The sequence below is a fragment of the Triturus cristatus genome, chromosome 6 (assembly GCF_964204655.1).
Source record: "Triturus cristatus chromosome 6, aTriCri1.1, whole genome shotgun sequence".
Taxonomy (NCBI): domain Eukaryota; kingdom Metazoa; phylum Chordata; class Amphibia; order Caudata; family Salamandridae; genus Triturus; species Triturus cristatus.
The window spans coordinates 1,451,480,584-1,451,496,138 of NC_140589.1; the positions used below are offsets into that span (position 1 = coordinate 1,451,480,584).

Genomic DNA, 15,555 nt, shown 5'->3' on the forward strand with positions numbered 1-15,555 from the left:
TTGCTCTTTTATTTACCAGGCACTGGACCTCCCGGTGAATGGCTTGAGGATGGTTTTCGCCTGCGTGACTTGAATACAGTTACTAGTGGTGACTTGCCTGCTCGGTTGGACTGGTCGATCATGGGCTGCACTATTCTTCTCCTCGCGTTAATAAACCTGAAACACACAAAAAGTAGAAAGGTTGCAGATGAAGTAAGGCGTGCTGTGCAGCTCTGCTCACATCCTCGCAGAACAGGTTTCCCCTGATTCACTCGGCAGCTCTGTGCGCGCTCTCAAACGCTACAACCCCTCGGTGACCTCTGCTGACCTTTGCAAATGCAAGCTTGGGGTTTCTGAGTTGATTTATGTTCGCCTGCCTTTACCACAGTTGGACATTTCCATTTCATCTTTTCAGGGGGGAATTAGCAGAGTTTTCTGGAAACAATACCAGCGGTATTCTCTCCAATTCTTTGGATGGTGGTGGGGGGGAGGGGGGCACGAGAAGGAAGGGGGAAAGGGGAAACTGGTGTTTATAAAGGAGGTTCATAAAGGCTTCAGTTAACACAACCCAATTAGTGATATTCCAATTTTAAGCTTTATACGCCGTCTTTTCGTATTATATTTATTAGAACCTTCCAAACTCCTATGAACCCAAATCTACTTTAATGCCCACTATTAAGATAATGGACTGCGATGGCAACACACCATCAAATGAGCGAACGTCTGGAGTTTTATCGCCACCAGCTCACATTGCTGGGGAGTTCAGAGCAATGCACCCTTTTAGAGATTTCTTGTTTCTTTTTTTCCTGGCTGTGTGCAAACCATGAGGTCAACCCAAGGTCAGGGCGGTACAATTATTTAATTTGTATTCCTGCCTTGACCATCCAATTTAGAAAGGCAAGTGAAAGTAAGCAAGCCATGGTACCGACAGTGAGATACAGGGCAAAAACATTAAACGCAGCCACTTACTTTTTTTCAGTAAATGGAAAATTCACAGATGCACGGTTGTATAGCTGTGCATTATCTTTGAACACAGCAAATGCAATTATTAAATAATATGAAAAAGAAAACCGAGTGATTTTGTAGTGTGTAGTTTTAATATGGCCTGCATTCTGTAAGGAGTCTGAACAATTAACGTCTCCCTTGTTCTTGTTAAACTGTTTATGTAATCTCAGATCTGATCTGAGATTGCTTAAATTTGACAAGGCGCCTTCCTTCACAAATGTGTTTGGCTGTGGCCCCACATGAAAGCACCCTCACATTCAGGCCTTTGCAGTGGGCCTGGGGCACATTCATAAACAGAAGAGTAATTTCTCAATTATAGGCCTGCACCTATCACTTTCACAAGGGTACTCCCTGGAGATTCACAGACGTTTCAATTTCTAAAAGTATAAAACAGATTTCTGCACAAATGAATAACTCTTAACTGGCGCAATTCCACTATTGTTAAATTCATCCATTTATGGTTACTTTTATGGTGCAAATACACCATAACCTTTTCTTTTAGCCCTAAGCCATGCCAATAATTTTGCAGGTGGAGACACTTCTTTCCCCACACTCCTAGCAGGTTTGAATGTCCTGCAGCGCACTCAATTTTTGCACTAATGTCAGCTCTTACTGGCCCTTTCTTTACATACATATATTGATCATATAACTTTAACTAGAAAGAGTTGTGAATGCCCATATGGCGTGGGTGTTCCTTACCAGTGGCTGCCATCATGCCCTTCCCTGGGTACTCCTGTTTCCACGTGTGGAACTAAACTTAGTACAGTGGAAATGTCACCATTACCCGAATCACACCTTTTCTAAGTGAAATTTGTGGGCACACAGAAGTTTTTTTAATCCAGTTTATTGAACATCTATTTGCGAATTGTGCACCACAGCATTGTGACTCTGGTTCTGAAAGTCATGACTGTCCAGGAAATTGCTATAAAGGAAAACAGTCCTACATTGAGGCTGTTACCCCTGATGCCAGTGTCACAAAAATGGATTGTCACAGTTACACGCAAAACAGCTTTCCCAGGTTTTAAATATGAGTCAGTCCATTCTAATTCTGACTCATTAAAATGACTGAATGGGCTGAAAACTGTAATGTTAAAATGAAAGTAAAACATTTGACAATGTATATAAATTCATGCCACAAATTTCCAGTTTGAACAAAAAATCTTCTAACAAAATCCATGTAGAACGGTCTTCAGTGAAAGAAAGACTTAAATGTCCTTTACAAAAATGCATAATTGTTAAAATTGTTTTAATTGAATTGAAAAAAATGGATATAGAAATGAGGGTAACAATCAACAAAAAAGCAGAGTATAGTGTGTACCAGAAGTGCGAAATACTGCACGTACTAAATGTGAAATTTGTTGAGTGTGTATTATGTTAAAAATGCACCTCTAAGAGATAGAAACGCACATTCCTCAAATTGAAGTTGCTAATGATTAAAAATGTTTAAAAATATTAGTAAATGTTGTATGTAGGCACTGCCTTTCACATGAGCAGACTTTATTTTCTGATGTGTGCTGGTCAAAATCTCAGAGTGCATGTTATGGAAAAACAAACCTAGGACCGGCAAAGTACCAATGAGACTACAAACCAAGGTCTACTCAAATAGTCATGAAAACAGGGCAATCTGTACACACTGGTACTGTTTGCTCTACATTATTGTTTTCAAAGGACACTCAAATGCACTTTGGCGGGTGGAATTCCTCAAAGATTCCTGACATACACTTCCCAGACTTTAGATGTAATTCGAAGGACATCAAGGGGTAGTTTGCTCTGCACTGCCCACTTCAGAAGTCATCACACTCATTCAGATAGACACTATGTTATATCCAGTCTACCTGGGCTCAAGCGCACCGGTGGATCCCTCAATATTACAGGAAAAATTGTTAGCACTACCAACACCACAACTAGTAACACGATAACAGACATGATGACAGCAGATTTTCGGAAAACCGAATAACGACATAGACTTAGGGCCTTATTACGACTATGGCAATCTTCCTGTAGGACCGTCGCGGTCTACAATCCTCCTGTATGACCATGGCGCTCCAAGGAAGACCGCCAAACCGTTGGCATTGCTGTCCTCTGGATTACAACAGTAATCCAGTGTTGGTGGTGTAGCAGTGTCAGAGCGGCGGGAATGTTTGGCTCATAGGAGAGCCTAAAAAGCAAACCGCTGCCATAATAGCGCCTCCAGAACGTCCGTGTACGGTGTGGCAGGTGCCCCCCATGCACGCACCCCCATGTGCAGATTTGCCCGAGGGCCATGTTGGGGGGCCCTTTAAAAACCTTTCCACCAAGCATTTCATGATGGGATTCACGCCATAAAGTGCTTAGTGGAAAGGCAGGTTGTAATCATCTTGGCAGTGCCAGCATCGGCACCTCTTCCGATTCCAGTCTGCTTTTCCCTCCACCGCGGGATCCTGGATCCTGGCAGTGGTGGCGGTCTTGTGGTGGTCCCATTGCCACCATCATAATTGGGCAGGAGGTCTGACACAATGGTAGCAGTTGGACCGCCATCCACGGGTACGGCGATCCCAGGGCCGCTGTACTCGTAATTAGGCCCTTAATGTTGAAACCATGTTTGATGTACTCTTGGTCTTGCCTTGCTGTGCAATGTTTCCAGGTCTGACAGATGACTCCATAACAGCAGCACATGCTAAATGAAGAAATCACTGAAGTAACAGGACAGATACCAAACGGTGGGTGGGTGTCACTTACAATGGGCCCTGAAAACGTGCAGCCACCACATGCCTATGAACTAACTCTGGATTTAAAATGTACACAGGTCAGATACACATAACACCCACTGCACATAAATAGCGGGTGTACCTACAACTTAAAAACAAGCAAGTTCCAGGTGACCACAAAGGTTAAGATTGTTTATGCGATAAACAAATGATAACATATTCATAATAGCAACAATTGTGCACACTTTCTATATTTCTAAATGAGAAGGATGTACACATGAGCATATAACACCGCCAATGGCAAGAGCAACACTGACATTAAACTTCACGCCACTCTTCTTCACATATCTGACTCTCACCCGTTATTGCAGATACAAGCCTGCCTGCTGTTGTTGACGTAATTTTAATAGAAGTGGGAGCTTACTTACTGAGTGAGATCAAATATGGAATTGAGGTACTGTCGTCATGAAATCTGACCTCAGAGTGTCACACACACTGGCAATGAACAGCTGAATGAATCACTTCTCGTATCTCTTGGGTTAATATTTGCAGTGCAGATGAGATGCGAGGCATACAAATGTCTGTGGGATTTCATCATTAGGCATCTTAACCATGTGGATTAAAGTTAGTTGGCCACTTTGAATAAAGCAATGACACTTTTTTTTCGCTTAGCTCCTCAACTTATATGACTACTGAAGGTGCAAGTTCGTGTGTGTGTTTGTGAGTGCATGCATGTGTATGCTTGTGGTGTGAATGACTGATGGTTGTTGCCCTTAGTCCCTTTTGCTTGAACTTGTGATTTCGGAAGGGCTGCTGGATACTGGGGCGACCCTCATCAGTGATGCTTGTTGGGCAATGAGGATAGCCTGTTGCAAAAGCTGTCCACAAGGAAGAGTGGTAAGATCAAAGGGTGTGTCCATACTGCTCTGCCTAATAAGTTGGTCAATGTGTGCACTAGGCCCTGTACATTTATAAAACACACCCTTGCTTGATGTGTATTTGTAAATTGTAGTTTAGGCTCTCAACCTCTTCTAAACCTATGTGGCATTATTGTCTTCACCAGGTAAACATGTTCATCAAGGATTTCTGTCCTCTGGACATTTACTGGTACTATCCTCGTGCTGACCCCGGCACATCATAATTCAAATGGTGTATCACCCAATATAATGTGATGCCTCGTTTATTCTGAGACCTACTTACATCTCGCCTGTTTACACATAACATGAATGGTTATTCTGTGGAATTGGGGTATTTGATATGTAGATTTAAGCGTATCTTAAGCTTTGAAACATTTACCCGCATGAATCCTATGTCAACATGTACCATGGAGTGGTTTTATATAAAAATTATTAACCTACTGATGAGGTGATTGTGAACTTGGGCACAAATTAAGTTTGCGCTTGAACTAACATTTGGATCTCTGTGCAAATTGCACTTGCATCAGGGATTTTTCCTTGAGGAAAGATCAGCGGCAGTACTTTGAAGAAACTGGGAACAGCACTAAACTGTCACGATTTCGGTTTTTATTGATAATTAAAACAAAACACTAAAAGGACAAAGCAGAGAATGATGCACAGAAAGCGCCCAGGCCACTGCAGTGTCTGAGCAGTGGTGGTATTCCCCCAGGGCTGTTTGGTGGCCACTCATAACGAGGCACAGTTTGTGTCTGTAGTGTTAGTGGGCCAGGCCTCTGTCCCACTGCAACAAAAACGAGCTCCTCTATTGTACCGCTCAAAGTATTCCGGCCACACTTTTGCTTTGCTTTTCTACCGCTCACTGGGAAACGGAATATTAAACGGGTGTGCTATTTAGCCGTTTTACGAACTCAGATTAAAAACAAAAGGCACCAGCAGAACCAGAGAACAAAGTCTGATTTTTCGTTAACCACCTTGGTTGCCTGGCTGACTCAAAATTAATTTAATTAAGTTCAGGGGCTTCACGTTATTTTAGCAGCAAACGAGGTAGAAGTCATACACAAATAAACACCGCTCTCATCAATGCGAGGCCCATTGGCTTTCACTTTTCGTTAATGTTCCTTATCCCCCTCGGCCCCCAACACGCGGACCTCTGAATACCTCCCCAGGCAGGAGGTCCCTGAATAAACACTTTCCCCTGCCCTCCTCGGGCTGGGGTGCAGTGGGCATTGTTCAGTAGCTTTCTCTGAATAGAACTTTTCATCTGTAGAGTTGTTTTTTTCAAACCTTAGGGTTCAAACTTCTTTTTAAAGGGTGTGAATTTAGAAACAGTGAACATACATAAAATGTCGAAAATGCTCTGCTTTCTCTGTGAGGGATTCTTGTTTATGTAAACTTTTATTTTCTAAGAGTTAAATTAAGAAACAACACTATTATCTTAGATTTTATTTTAAAGTGTTGTATGGTGGTTTTTAAATATATACATATAATAATACTTCAAAAAGTTTTCATGCACTTAAACGAAAGTAGCTTTCAAAAATAAACATGTGTTTGAGTGCTTTCGGGAACATTCAGATGCTAGAACAGTAAAGTTCCCTTCTGGACAAAGGAATAAAATTACATTCTTACCACTCCCACCAGAAGTCAAATGGAGGTCAGTTCCACATCCTTGTATCTGCTTAAATAAACTGGTCCAGCTGTTTGTTTCCGAAATGCCCTTTGCCCTTCTATCCCATCCTCCCCGATTTGTATCAGAATGCTGTCCTTTGCTTTAAAGGGAATCCAAAAGTACTATCTATTTAGGAAACGCTAATCCCCTCTCCAGGTCGCCTTTCAACCAGGGTCCCATATGGAGCCAAAGAAGCCCACTGGGTGAGAACAAAAGTTAAGTCCAGTTAATGGCCTTCCTGCTCCAACACAGTGCGACTCAATGGGATTACTATTTCACGTCCCATTACTCAAAGCTTTAAACTATATGCTTCTTTTTGTTAGTATGACATGTTCACAAATAGCAGAGCTGCAGATTTATTATGACTTTCTGAAAATATCTTGATATTTGGAAAATTAGAGAGCGCAAACACGATGTTGACCATATTATCTAGCTTGCACCCAAGGGTTCAGAAGAATCTCACAAGAAAGGGACTGATCATAATAACTTTTAAGACTTTACTGAATGTCGTGTTCTTAGATGCACCGACTGAGCTGAATTATACAGCTTGGCCCCAATCAAGGCAATAGACTGAATTACGGTGCAAATGTCATGTTTACCAATCTTGCTGGCTTCCCCTAAAGTATACTGGTCACAGGGAGGCTTGCCAGACTGTTGGGCCTGGAAACCACATATTCAGTGGGTCTCATACTGCATACAGGCCTTTTACCACTAGAGAAGCTGGAGAGAGTGTCACAAACATCATGGATTGTGCAGTAGTAAGTATGTTGTGAATGACATATTTTGAGGCGCACTAGTTTCGCTAACACATGATAAGGGAACTGACAATGGAGTTGATCGCCACACATGATTAATTCGGTTCACTAAGTGAGCAGAGATATGCCCAGGCTCTAACTCTCCTCCAGTTGGTATTGTAATTTTACATGTATTAAAGGCATGGCAATCCAAAGGGCTTATTATATGACTTCTCTGCTGCCAAACAAAGGTTTCTTCCATGGCACACATCTAGAGAAAAGATTACAACAGTAACCCCAAAGATATATTACAATTTTCTATGAAGATTAATGTACCAAAAGTGGGCCTTTAAAGCTAATGTCGAAGCCGGTTTAGAAGGACCTTACACACAGTGAAAGTTCAAGCACAGAGGGGTGACAGTTTCAAGACACAAACTACCCCTGGACACCTTCCGTGCATCTGCTCTCCTGTCTTTCTACCATCTGCTCTTACAAATCTTGTTATGTCCTTCAATCACTAGCCTGGCTCCTCAAGAAAATCACTGCCTTTGATTTTCCTCATCTTCTGACTTCACTTCAGTCTGGGTTTAGTCTGGCAAATTCCAAGGTACAGCTATTTGCTACCTACTCTAAAATTCTCCCTGTTTTATAGATGCACGAAATCATCATTTTCTTTTATCCCTTCCTCTCTAATCTTGATGTTTTGAGTCTGCTTCTTGATTTATTTCAAACTGTTCTGGAAACATACACTAATTTCACAGACTGCAGCTCTCTGTTCCTTGATACTCCAATTCGAGGTCACACATAGCGCAATGCTTGCCCTCTATATCTTTATTTATTTATTTTACATGTTAAATAAGCGCTATGTGCCTCTTCTGGTTATTTCAGAATGGTAGATGGAATACAGAAGGCGAAATACTGAAAAAGGAGACATTAAAATCCACTTTTCAGGCCTTTCCTGGAACAGAGGTAGATTGGTTCCTCCCTAATTATTATTATTATTAATTCATTCTTGATAGAGCGCATGGCTACCCTTAGGCATCCCAGCGCTAGTTGCAACTATAAGAAGTTTCAGGTCTCACTGCAATTTCTGGAAAAGCCACGTTTTTAATTGCTTCCTAAATGTAAAATGGTGGGTTGTTGATCTAAGCTGGATCGGAAGCTTGTTCCATAGAATGGATGCATTGTAAGAGCTGCTAAGGCTTGAGTTCAGTGACTTCTATAGATTTAATGTATTTGTCTATTTGTATTTAGTCTGTTGACTTTAACTTACCTTTGCATACCAATGGCTAATACACATTTTTGTTTTTTTCCCCTTCCCAATCGTCCCATTGTTTAACGATGCCATTTTGTGGATAATAATGAACTCAGCAAAAATGTGGCTGCACAAGAGGAATTGGAAAAAAAGGGAAACAGAACACCCACAATTCCATCATAGAGGTTGCCCTCCATGTTCTCTCTCTCATTTTAGATTATTTTGGTCTCCCCCTTTAGCCTTCTAGAAGGTTCTTGTTTTTTGTTTATAACTTATTCCTATTGTGTAATTCCTGCATTTTTTTTTACAATTTACATTCGTCTGTTTCTATTCTCATCTCTTTCCTGGCCCTGTTTAAAAATCAATTCTTGCCAGTGTTCCTATGAACATCTTTACCAACATAAAGGTAAGGCAGGTAACCATACAAATACCTCTTGTTTTTTGTGTGAAGAAGCATAAAAAATTACTCAACACCTAAGCACCATAAAATATCAGTCCTGCTGCTCGTTCTCGCATCATATCAACCAAGAATCTAGAACCGGGAACAAGTGGGAACTATGAGTAAGCAAAAATGTTTTAATGAAAAATGACTTTTTGGCTTTAATAATTCTATACAAAGGTAATGGTCACTTAAAAAATTAATTTGTCAAAAAAGGCATCTCTTCAAAAAATGTTCACACCACTCCGAGAATAGTGTTCTTGGAACTGTCCATTCAAATAGTCTTCCTTGAAGAAAACCACCCCTTCCACAGCATACTCAAAAAAGCATCCCTTTGATGTTGCTAAATCTTTTCTGCAATGGTCGCAAAAAATATAGCTATATTTATACTGCTGCCCTATTTAACATTATTTGGCATGCAGGCTTTAATATGGTGCCAGTATTGGAGTATGGCGTTCCTGTAAAATGGCCCGAGTGCAAATATTGTGTAATTTACAAAGTTCTCATATATTCAAAGTTCATTTGAAGTACTTTTTAGTGTACCATTGTGTAAATATTAAGTTTCTTCCCCAGGTAGCTACACTAATGGCAAGCTAGCACTGGAGTTTTCAAATGCAAACTAACAGCAAGCAGTAGGTTTACTAAAAGAATGACCTAAACCATCAACTTTTTCGGAGTAGCACAAACTTCCACCAGTACTGCCAAAATCTATCCCGCGAAAAAAGAAATCAGTGCTAAGAAAAGTTTACAGCGCTTATTAAAAAGCTTTTTTATCTTGAGATGCGTTCCAGAGCCTAATGACCCACGCTACCAGTCATTAGCCATTCATGCTTTCTATACTCCCTTTTCTGTGAAATCGTGTTCTCGGGACTCGCATCAAAGCTGATTCAGTCTCAAGGCGAAACTTATGAAGTCATGTTTGGCAACTTTTCTCCCTCTGCCTCCAAAACGAAGACAGCCCAGAACTGCAATACATCATTCGCCAATGCTAAGGAGTCGGACATACATGCTCTGCTCACCGCCTACTTCTGAAACATAATATTGGAATTCACTCAAACACAGGGAACATCATCAATCACGCAAATCAGTAAGATTTTCCTTGAGGCTCTGTTTTACTCCTCTAACATTAATGGAATATTTGTCAAATGTACAAGGGGGTGGGCGTGGTGCAAAGGGCCATGTGATACCAGCCCCGATATCTACGGTGTATACCAGCAGAACTGCTGATGATGTGAAAACCAGATGAAAGTTCTTTTCGTCTTTGCTATATGGTTTTTAACACATAATTATGGTGCAGTCGAACAAGTGTTCAGAGCTTCGAAAGACGGTGAGAATATCCTTTGGTCTGATGGAGCCTACACTTCTACAGGAAATATGTACTGTGCCCCTTTCTAGGTGATTCAAGCATGAATTGAGGACTAGGCAGTGCTTATCAATGGAGAGCAAATGGTGGGTGCCAAGTCAGACAACTCATAGGGGGCACGACGGCGCCATTGCAGCTAAGGGAGCTGTTAAACTGAAAGGCGGACAATAGCAGATCCCTCAGCCCAGGGAGCCTGACTTTGTAATGTCGATTTCCTTTTTCCTTATTTCAAAAAAAGCACTGGAAGGGCACACAGGACATTCAGTCTTGGGTAGTATTACCGTGCACATGCAGTTTCAAGTAATTGCGAACATTCTGTCTCAAGGAGGAAAGAAACAGTCTTACATAGTTGCAAATAAGCTTACTTAACCATCCTTAGCATTTGGAGATAGCCGTTCCACTCTACCAGCCCCCTAATTCCAGTCTGTGCACGAGGTTAAGACACTGAAGAGAATGCAACAGAAAAGATCTCATACTCACTGCCCTCCACTCCTACCTACAGTAAATGATGCTGGATGAGTCATCTCAGACCTGGAATGGGCCAAGCAGAGACCCTACCTCATTGGCTGTAGACAAACTGAGGGAATAATCAGGATTGGTTTGCTAAAACTGGGAGCAAACAGTCACCTGCCAGTTTGCAATTGGGCATGGCTTGAAAATGAGCAGATACGCTATTATCACTGGATTACGTGCTTGTCACCTTGTGATGGGGAAAGAAAGGGCTAATAGTGCTAGCCCTTCCCCATTCCAACGTTTACAAAACTATTTTACGTTGAGAACCGTAAGATTTATGTTTGTTACAAATGTTGTTAATTTAAAACGCTGCTAATGTCTGACATTTTATTAAGAAGTGCTGCACCTGTTCTAGTGAGAGTTTAAGTAAATGTATTCATTGTGCAGATTGTTTCTGCTAATCCATCATACTGCAAGTCCTCTTTAGAAGATGTCCCATTATTTGATCTCAACAGTCTTAAAAGTTCTGTGCTATCAAATTTAGGAATGGCACCGGGCATGGTTGTTTTGCATAATGAATTCATCCATTTGAGAGTTAGAACAAAGATCGGTCGTGATGGGCATTCTGGATGGATACACAAATCAAAGAAGCAAGCAATTCTTTTCTGGATAAAATCAGAGAATGTTTTATATCATTCATATGGAGGAGTAGCTACGACAATAGAGCAGGCTGGGGCCTCTGACAAAGCTAAGTTGGAAGAAGAAAACCAAGAGGCACAGTGCAATACTTCAAATGAGGAGAGAAACAGTAAACTCAGGTTATAATAGTTTGCTTGCTTTTGAGATTGCCTAATGGAACAAACCTATGAATTTTTGTGTGTTCTTTAGATAGCGGTATCTGAAGGTGATCTTCAGTAACCATTTGTCGTATCTATGTCTTTTAAATGAAACTGTCATGCAGGCTACACTCATGATTGAAGCCTGTGATTCGCCTCTTTCAGACTTAAGTTGCTAACTACCAAAGAGAGCAGCTGCAAGCAAGAACATTCTAGGGTAAAGCGAGCAGATCTAGCATGTGGAATCTTCCCCCAAATTGTTTCGATTTATTCAGAGCTAGAATGGAAGAGGGTGCATATATGCCTAATGTGAAGGCATCTATACATGTTATCGAATTAGATTTATTGAATAAATAAAAGAAAGTGATGCAATTGATGCCGTTGAAGAAACCTCGGGCATTTCACTTTTGTGATAGACTATATGGTGTATTTTTATATTTAGTGCATAGACACGTTGCATATGGGATACTATTGCCAATGATTTGCTGACATTTTTCCCCTCGGTGTGCGCCAGACTGTTTTGATTCCCCAGGACCCTGGTACTTTTGTTTGCATGGCCGTAGTGCATTGACGTCGGCTACCCCGCTGTTTTATACTCTAGAGATGAGAGGGCCCTCTAGGAATGGAGAACCACTGGAATACCATTAATAATGTTGCAATTGGAAGCATAACACATTTTAAGATATTTGAATAAGGAGTCTGGAGATCCTACCCTAAAGGAAAAAAGAATCACTGCTGTTAGTAGGCCCTTGTCTGCATGTTGATATATGGTTTGAAATGAGGTGTGGCCTTGATAGACTGTTTTTTTCACTGAGTACCTGCAGGCTCGCTGCCGTTAAAGAGTCTTGGACTCTTTTGCAATGAAATAGTTGAAAATATTCCTGAAGAAGGGCTAAACAATTTTTACATTAACCAGATTTTATTGAACATTTGTAGAAGATACATTTTGATTAATGAATATGGCTAGATATTACTTTGTGCATGAGATGCAAGCATTGAGTGGTCTTTATTTAAAAATATCTCTGGGTGGGTAGGGTTAACTTTGTATTACTTTGTTACTGATGTGACTGAATTCCTCACAGTGATCCTGTACAGAGCAGGATTAAAGGGGTGGGACTAACTCATGGCTGCCAATAGCGTCCCTCAAGTAGGTGCTGTCAGGGCAGCTGATACACCTCTCTTCGAGGGTATATGAAGCAGATGAGTTTCATAATCAAGGAATGGGGCTGTGCGTGAGCCTGCATAATTGTGCTATGCAGCATAAAGATGCAGTAACAATTTTAAGCTCGAGTTCTAATCTTCAATTTTATTTAGGGATCCTACTTAAATAAAAAAAACTACAAGGGAAAGGATGGCAACTGAGTAAATCAAGAAAGGAGGATTTCAAATGCCATTTTCCTGTTTATATAAAAAAAGAAACTACAGCATAACACGAATGAAAGAACATATTGAATGACCTACATTTTACTGAAGTGTGCTGTGTTGGTGTTTTTCTATTATCATTTATTCATTTATTTTTAAACCACTAGAATCTTATACTTTTATTGCTGATAACACCATACATCATTCACACACGATTATTTAAGACCTGACTGCACAAAACACGCAACTGGAAATCACCCACCATCCCCAAGCCTAAGGTTCCCTTTCATTTGTGAGATAAGAAAATGGCTGCATCCAACAAGGAAGAAACATTTTTGCTCCGTTTGAAATGTGTTGAGCTGACTTCCCAGCCACTCAGATATGCGGCTGGCTTTATGTAGGTGAAGCCTGGAGCGAGTTTGTGAGTGAGTGAGAGAGGGGGTCTCTGAGGGCACAGCTCTCAGCTTGTTGGTGCGTCAGTATTCAGTGGTTAATTACTGAACACCAGCCTCTGAAACTGTTGACACAAAATAGCTGGAGATCAGGTCTGTGCAAGCATAACATACCAGAAAGGCAAGCTCTGTGTAAACACACTTAAGAAAGATTTGACAAGAATGAACTAAAACCTGGCTTGCCGAGAAACTACAACCATTAATGTTTTCTTTAGCGAGGTTACTAAAAAAAAATACAGATTACTTAAAGGGAAAGCCTCGATATGAAAATATTTTTCATAATGCCTAAGTCAGTTTTCTACAAATATATTTCATAAGGCAGGGTTGCAGATTTTTGAACAACAGTGTATTCGTGCATGTGCAACTTTGTAAATGAATCCAAACTGCAATTTTACGAGTGCAAATCAAGATGTTTTCAATCCCTTGTGTAGTGGCACCAGATTATGAGAAATTTAAGGAGAACACTAAAATGTACATTTCACATAGTACATTTATTTATGTCTTAAGAATGTTCAGTTGCCTATGAAGAATTAGTGAAAGATTTACTGTTTATGTTCAAGTAATCTGAAACGGTCTAACTCACTAAGAAACCTAGTAAAAAGTAGTAATCTAAGCAGCATAAAATGTAGTTTATAATGTGCACAAATTACTGAATTTTAGTGGATACTCAAACAACATCAGGCAGGAGTAAGGGATCACTGGCATGATATCAGAATCAACAATAACATGTAACAGAAATATTGTGTCAAAAATATTGATTCACACTAATATCGTTAAAAACATACAAAAGTATTGTTTCTTAATATATATAGTTTAAAGTAGTAAAACGTAAACATTTTGATATATACCATTAATATGATGTACATTAAAAAAATCTCACTAAATTAACGTAAATTATAAATAAATATTTTAAAAAAACAATATTAACCAATTTTAGAAAATGTATTGGAGTCTGAGAGTAGTAGATGGACTATTCCCACTCCAGTTTACACAACAGTAGAGAAACTGTTGGACTTTGGAGGGGTTAAATATATTATTTCAACTCCAAACAGTGCAACAGTAGGGAAAATGGTGGACTTCAAAGGAGTTAAATTTACTATTCCCACTCCAGTCTGTGCAACAGTAGGGAAAGCCTTGGACTTCAGAGAGGTTAAATTGACTATTCTCACTCCAGTCTGGTCACCAGTTGTGAAAGCGTTGGGCCTTCAGAGGGGTAAGATTTACTATTCCCACTCCAGTCTGTGCAACAGTACGGGAAGCATTGGACTACGGTCAGGGTAAACTAACTATTACCTCTCCAAGGCACCACCAACAAATTACGGGCCTCAGATCACTGCAAGACCATCAGGGATCCAGGCCTATTACGACAGGCAGTGATAGGGAAGGCATAATATTTACAGTAGTCTACAAGGATTCCTGACTCAGCTCGATGTGTTATGAATGATATTATCTAACGAGGCCAGTAAAGAAATAATTTGATGTCGGTGTCCAGTCCAGTGACAAAAACAACAGCACTTACTCTGATAGTGACACCTAGTCTAGTGGAAAATTTCGTCACTGCACACACAACAGCAATGTTTGTTACAGATTTTTCTTGGTGTGGATATGCTGGTTTTTTAGGAACAGGAACACTTGTTTAGTAACACAATTCAGTGATTAACCAACAGTCTTCTGGCTGAATCCGGAGATCCGAAACTGGGGAAGCACCAGGAGGGTGTTGCTGGAGTGCAGGCGTTGACCACAAGGGAAGGTGATTGAAAGCCGCGGAGACATTTCCTTGACAAATCAAAAAATTATAATGCCCATGGAATACTTTCCTGCTCCCACACATGAGGTGAACTGAGTACACTGGTACTGTTCTTTGTCAAAACCAGGTGTAGTTAAAGAAATCCCCTGAGGTGTCAGAATATCATTACCAAAAGTATACACCTGGCATTAATATGTTGGCCTAATTATCACATATAGAAATAGTGTCCACTGGTTGCAAATACTGTGCAATTGCATACCACAATTATAATGACGTCTGAGAAAGTGATAGCTCTACCAGATTTTGTAAAACATGTATTTAATGTTTTGTATCCTGTTTTAAAAAACAAGGAAGCATAACTGCAAAGGTGCTAGCTGATGTATTCTAAACTCAAAGTTGTTCTCTCTGCTCAGATTTTCACCATCATTTCTGGACTTTGTGGGCAAGATCATTATGTCTAAGACAATCTGTAAACTGAGCCTATCTGATCAATGTCCATCAGTAGCTTATTTTCTCTTTTGGCTATAGGCTTTTGAAACAGCAGTGCCCATCACAATATGGCCGCCGACTAAAAGACTGAACACTAAAGATTACTCTGCCTTATTACCCTAGCTTGCCTTAGACGGAAAGTTAATAAGACTTGCTAATCACATCAAAACC

At 40.4% G+C, this 15,555-nt stretch overlaps 1 protein-coding gene across 2 annotated transcripts in view; it reads right to left on the reverse strand.

Moving 5' to 3' along the window:
* MEIS1 (Meis homeobox 1) overlaps positions 1-15,555 on the reverse strand; it is a 152,344-nt gene that overhangs the window by 5,653 nt on the left and 131,136 nt on the right. For both annotated transcript variants that reach the window (XM_085612515.1, XM_085612514.1), the window contains exon 10: positions 98-156. In XM_085612515.1, the coding sequence (XP_085468641.1) occupies positions 98-156 (59 nt within the window). The remainder of the gene's footprint in view (positions 1-97; positions 157-15,555) is intronic.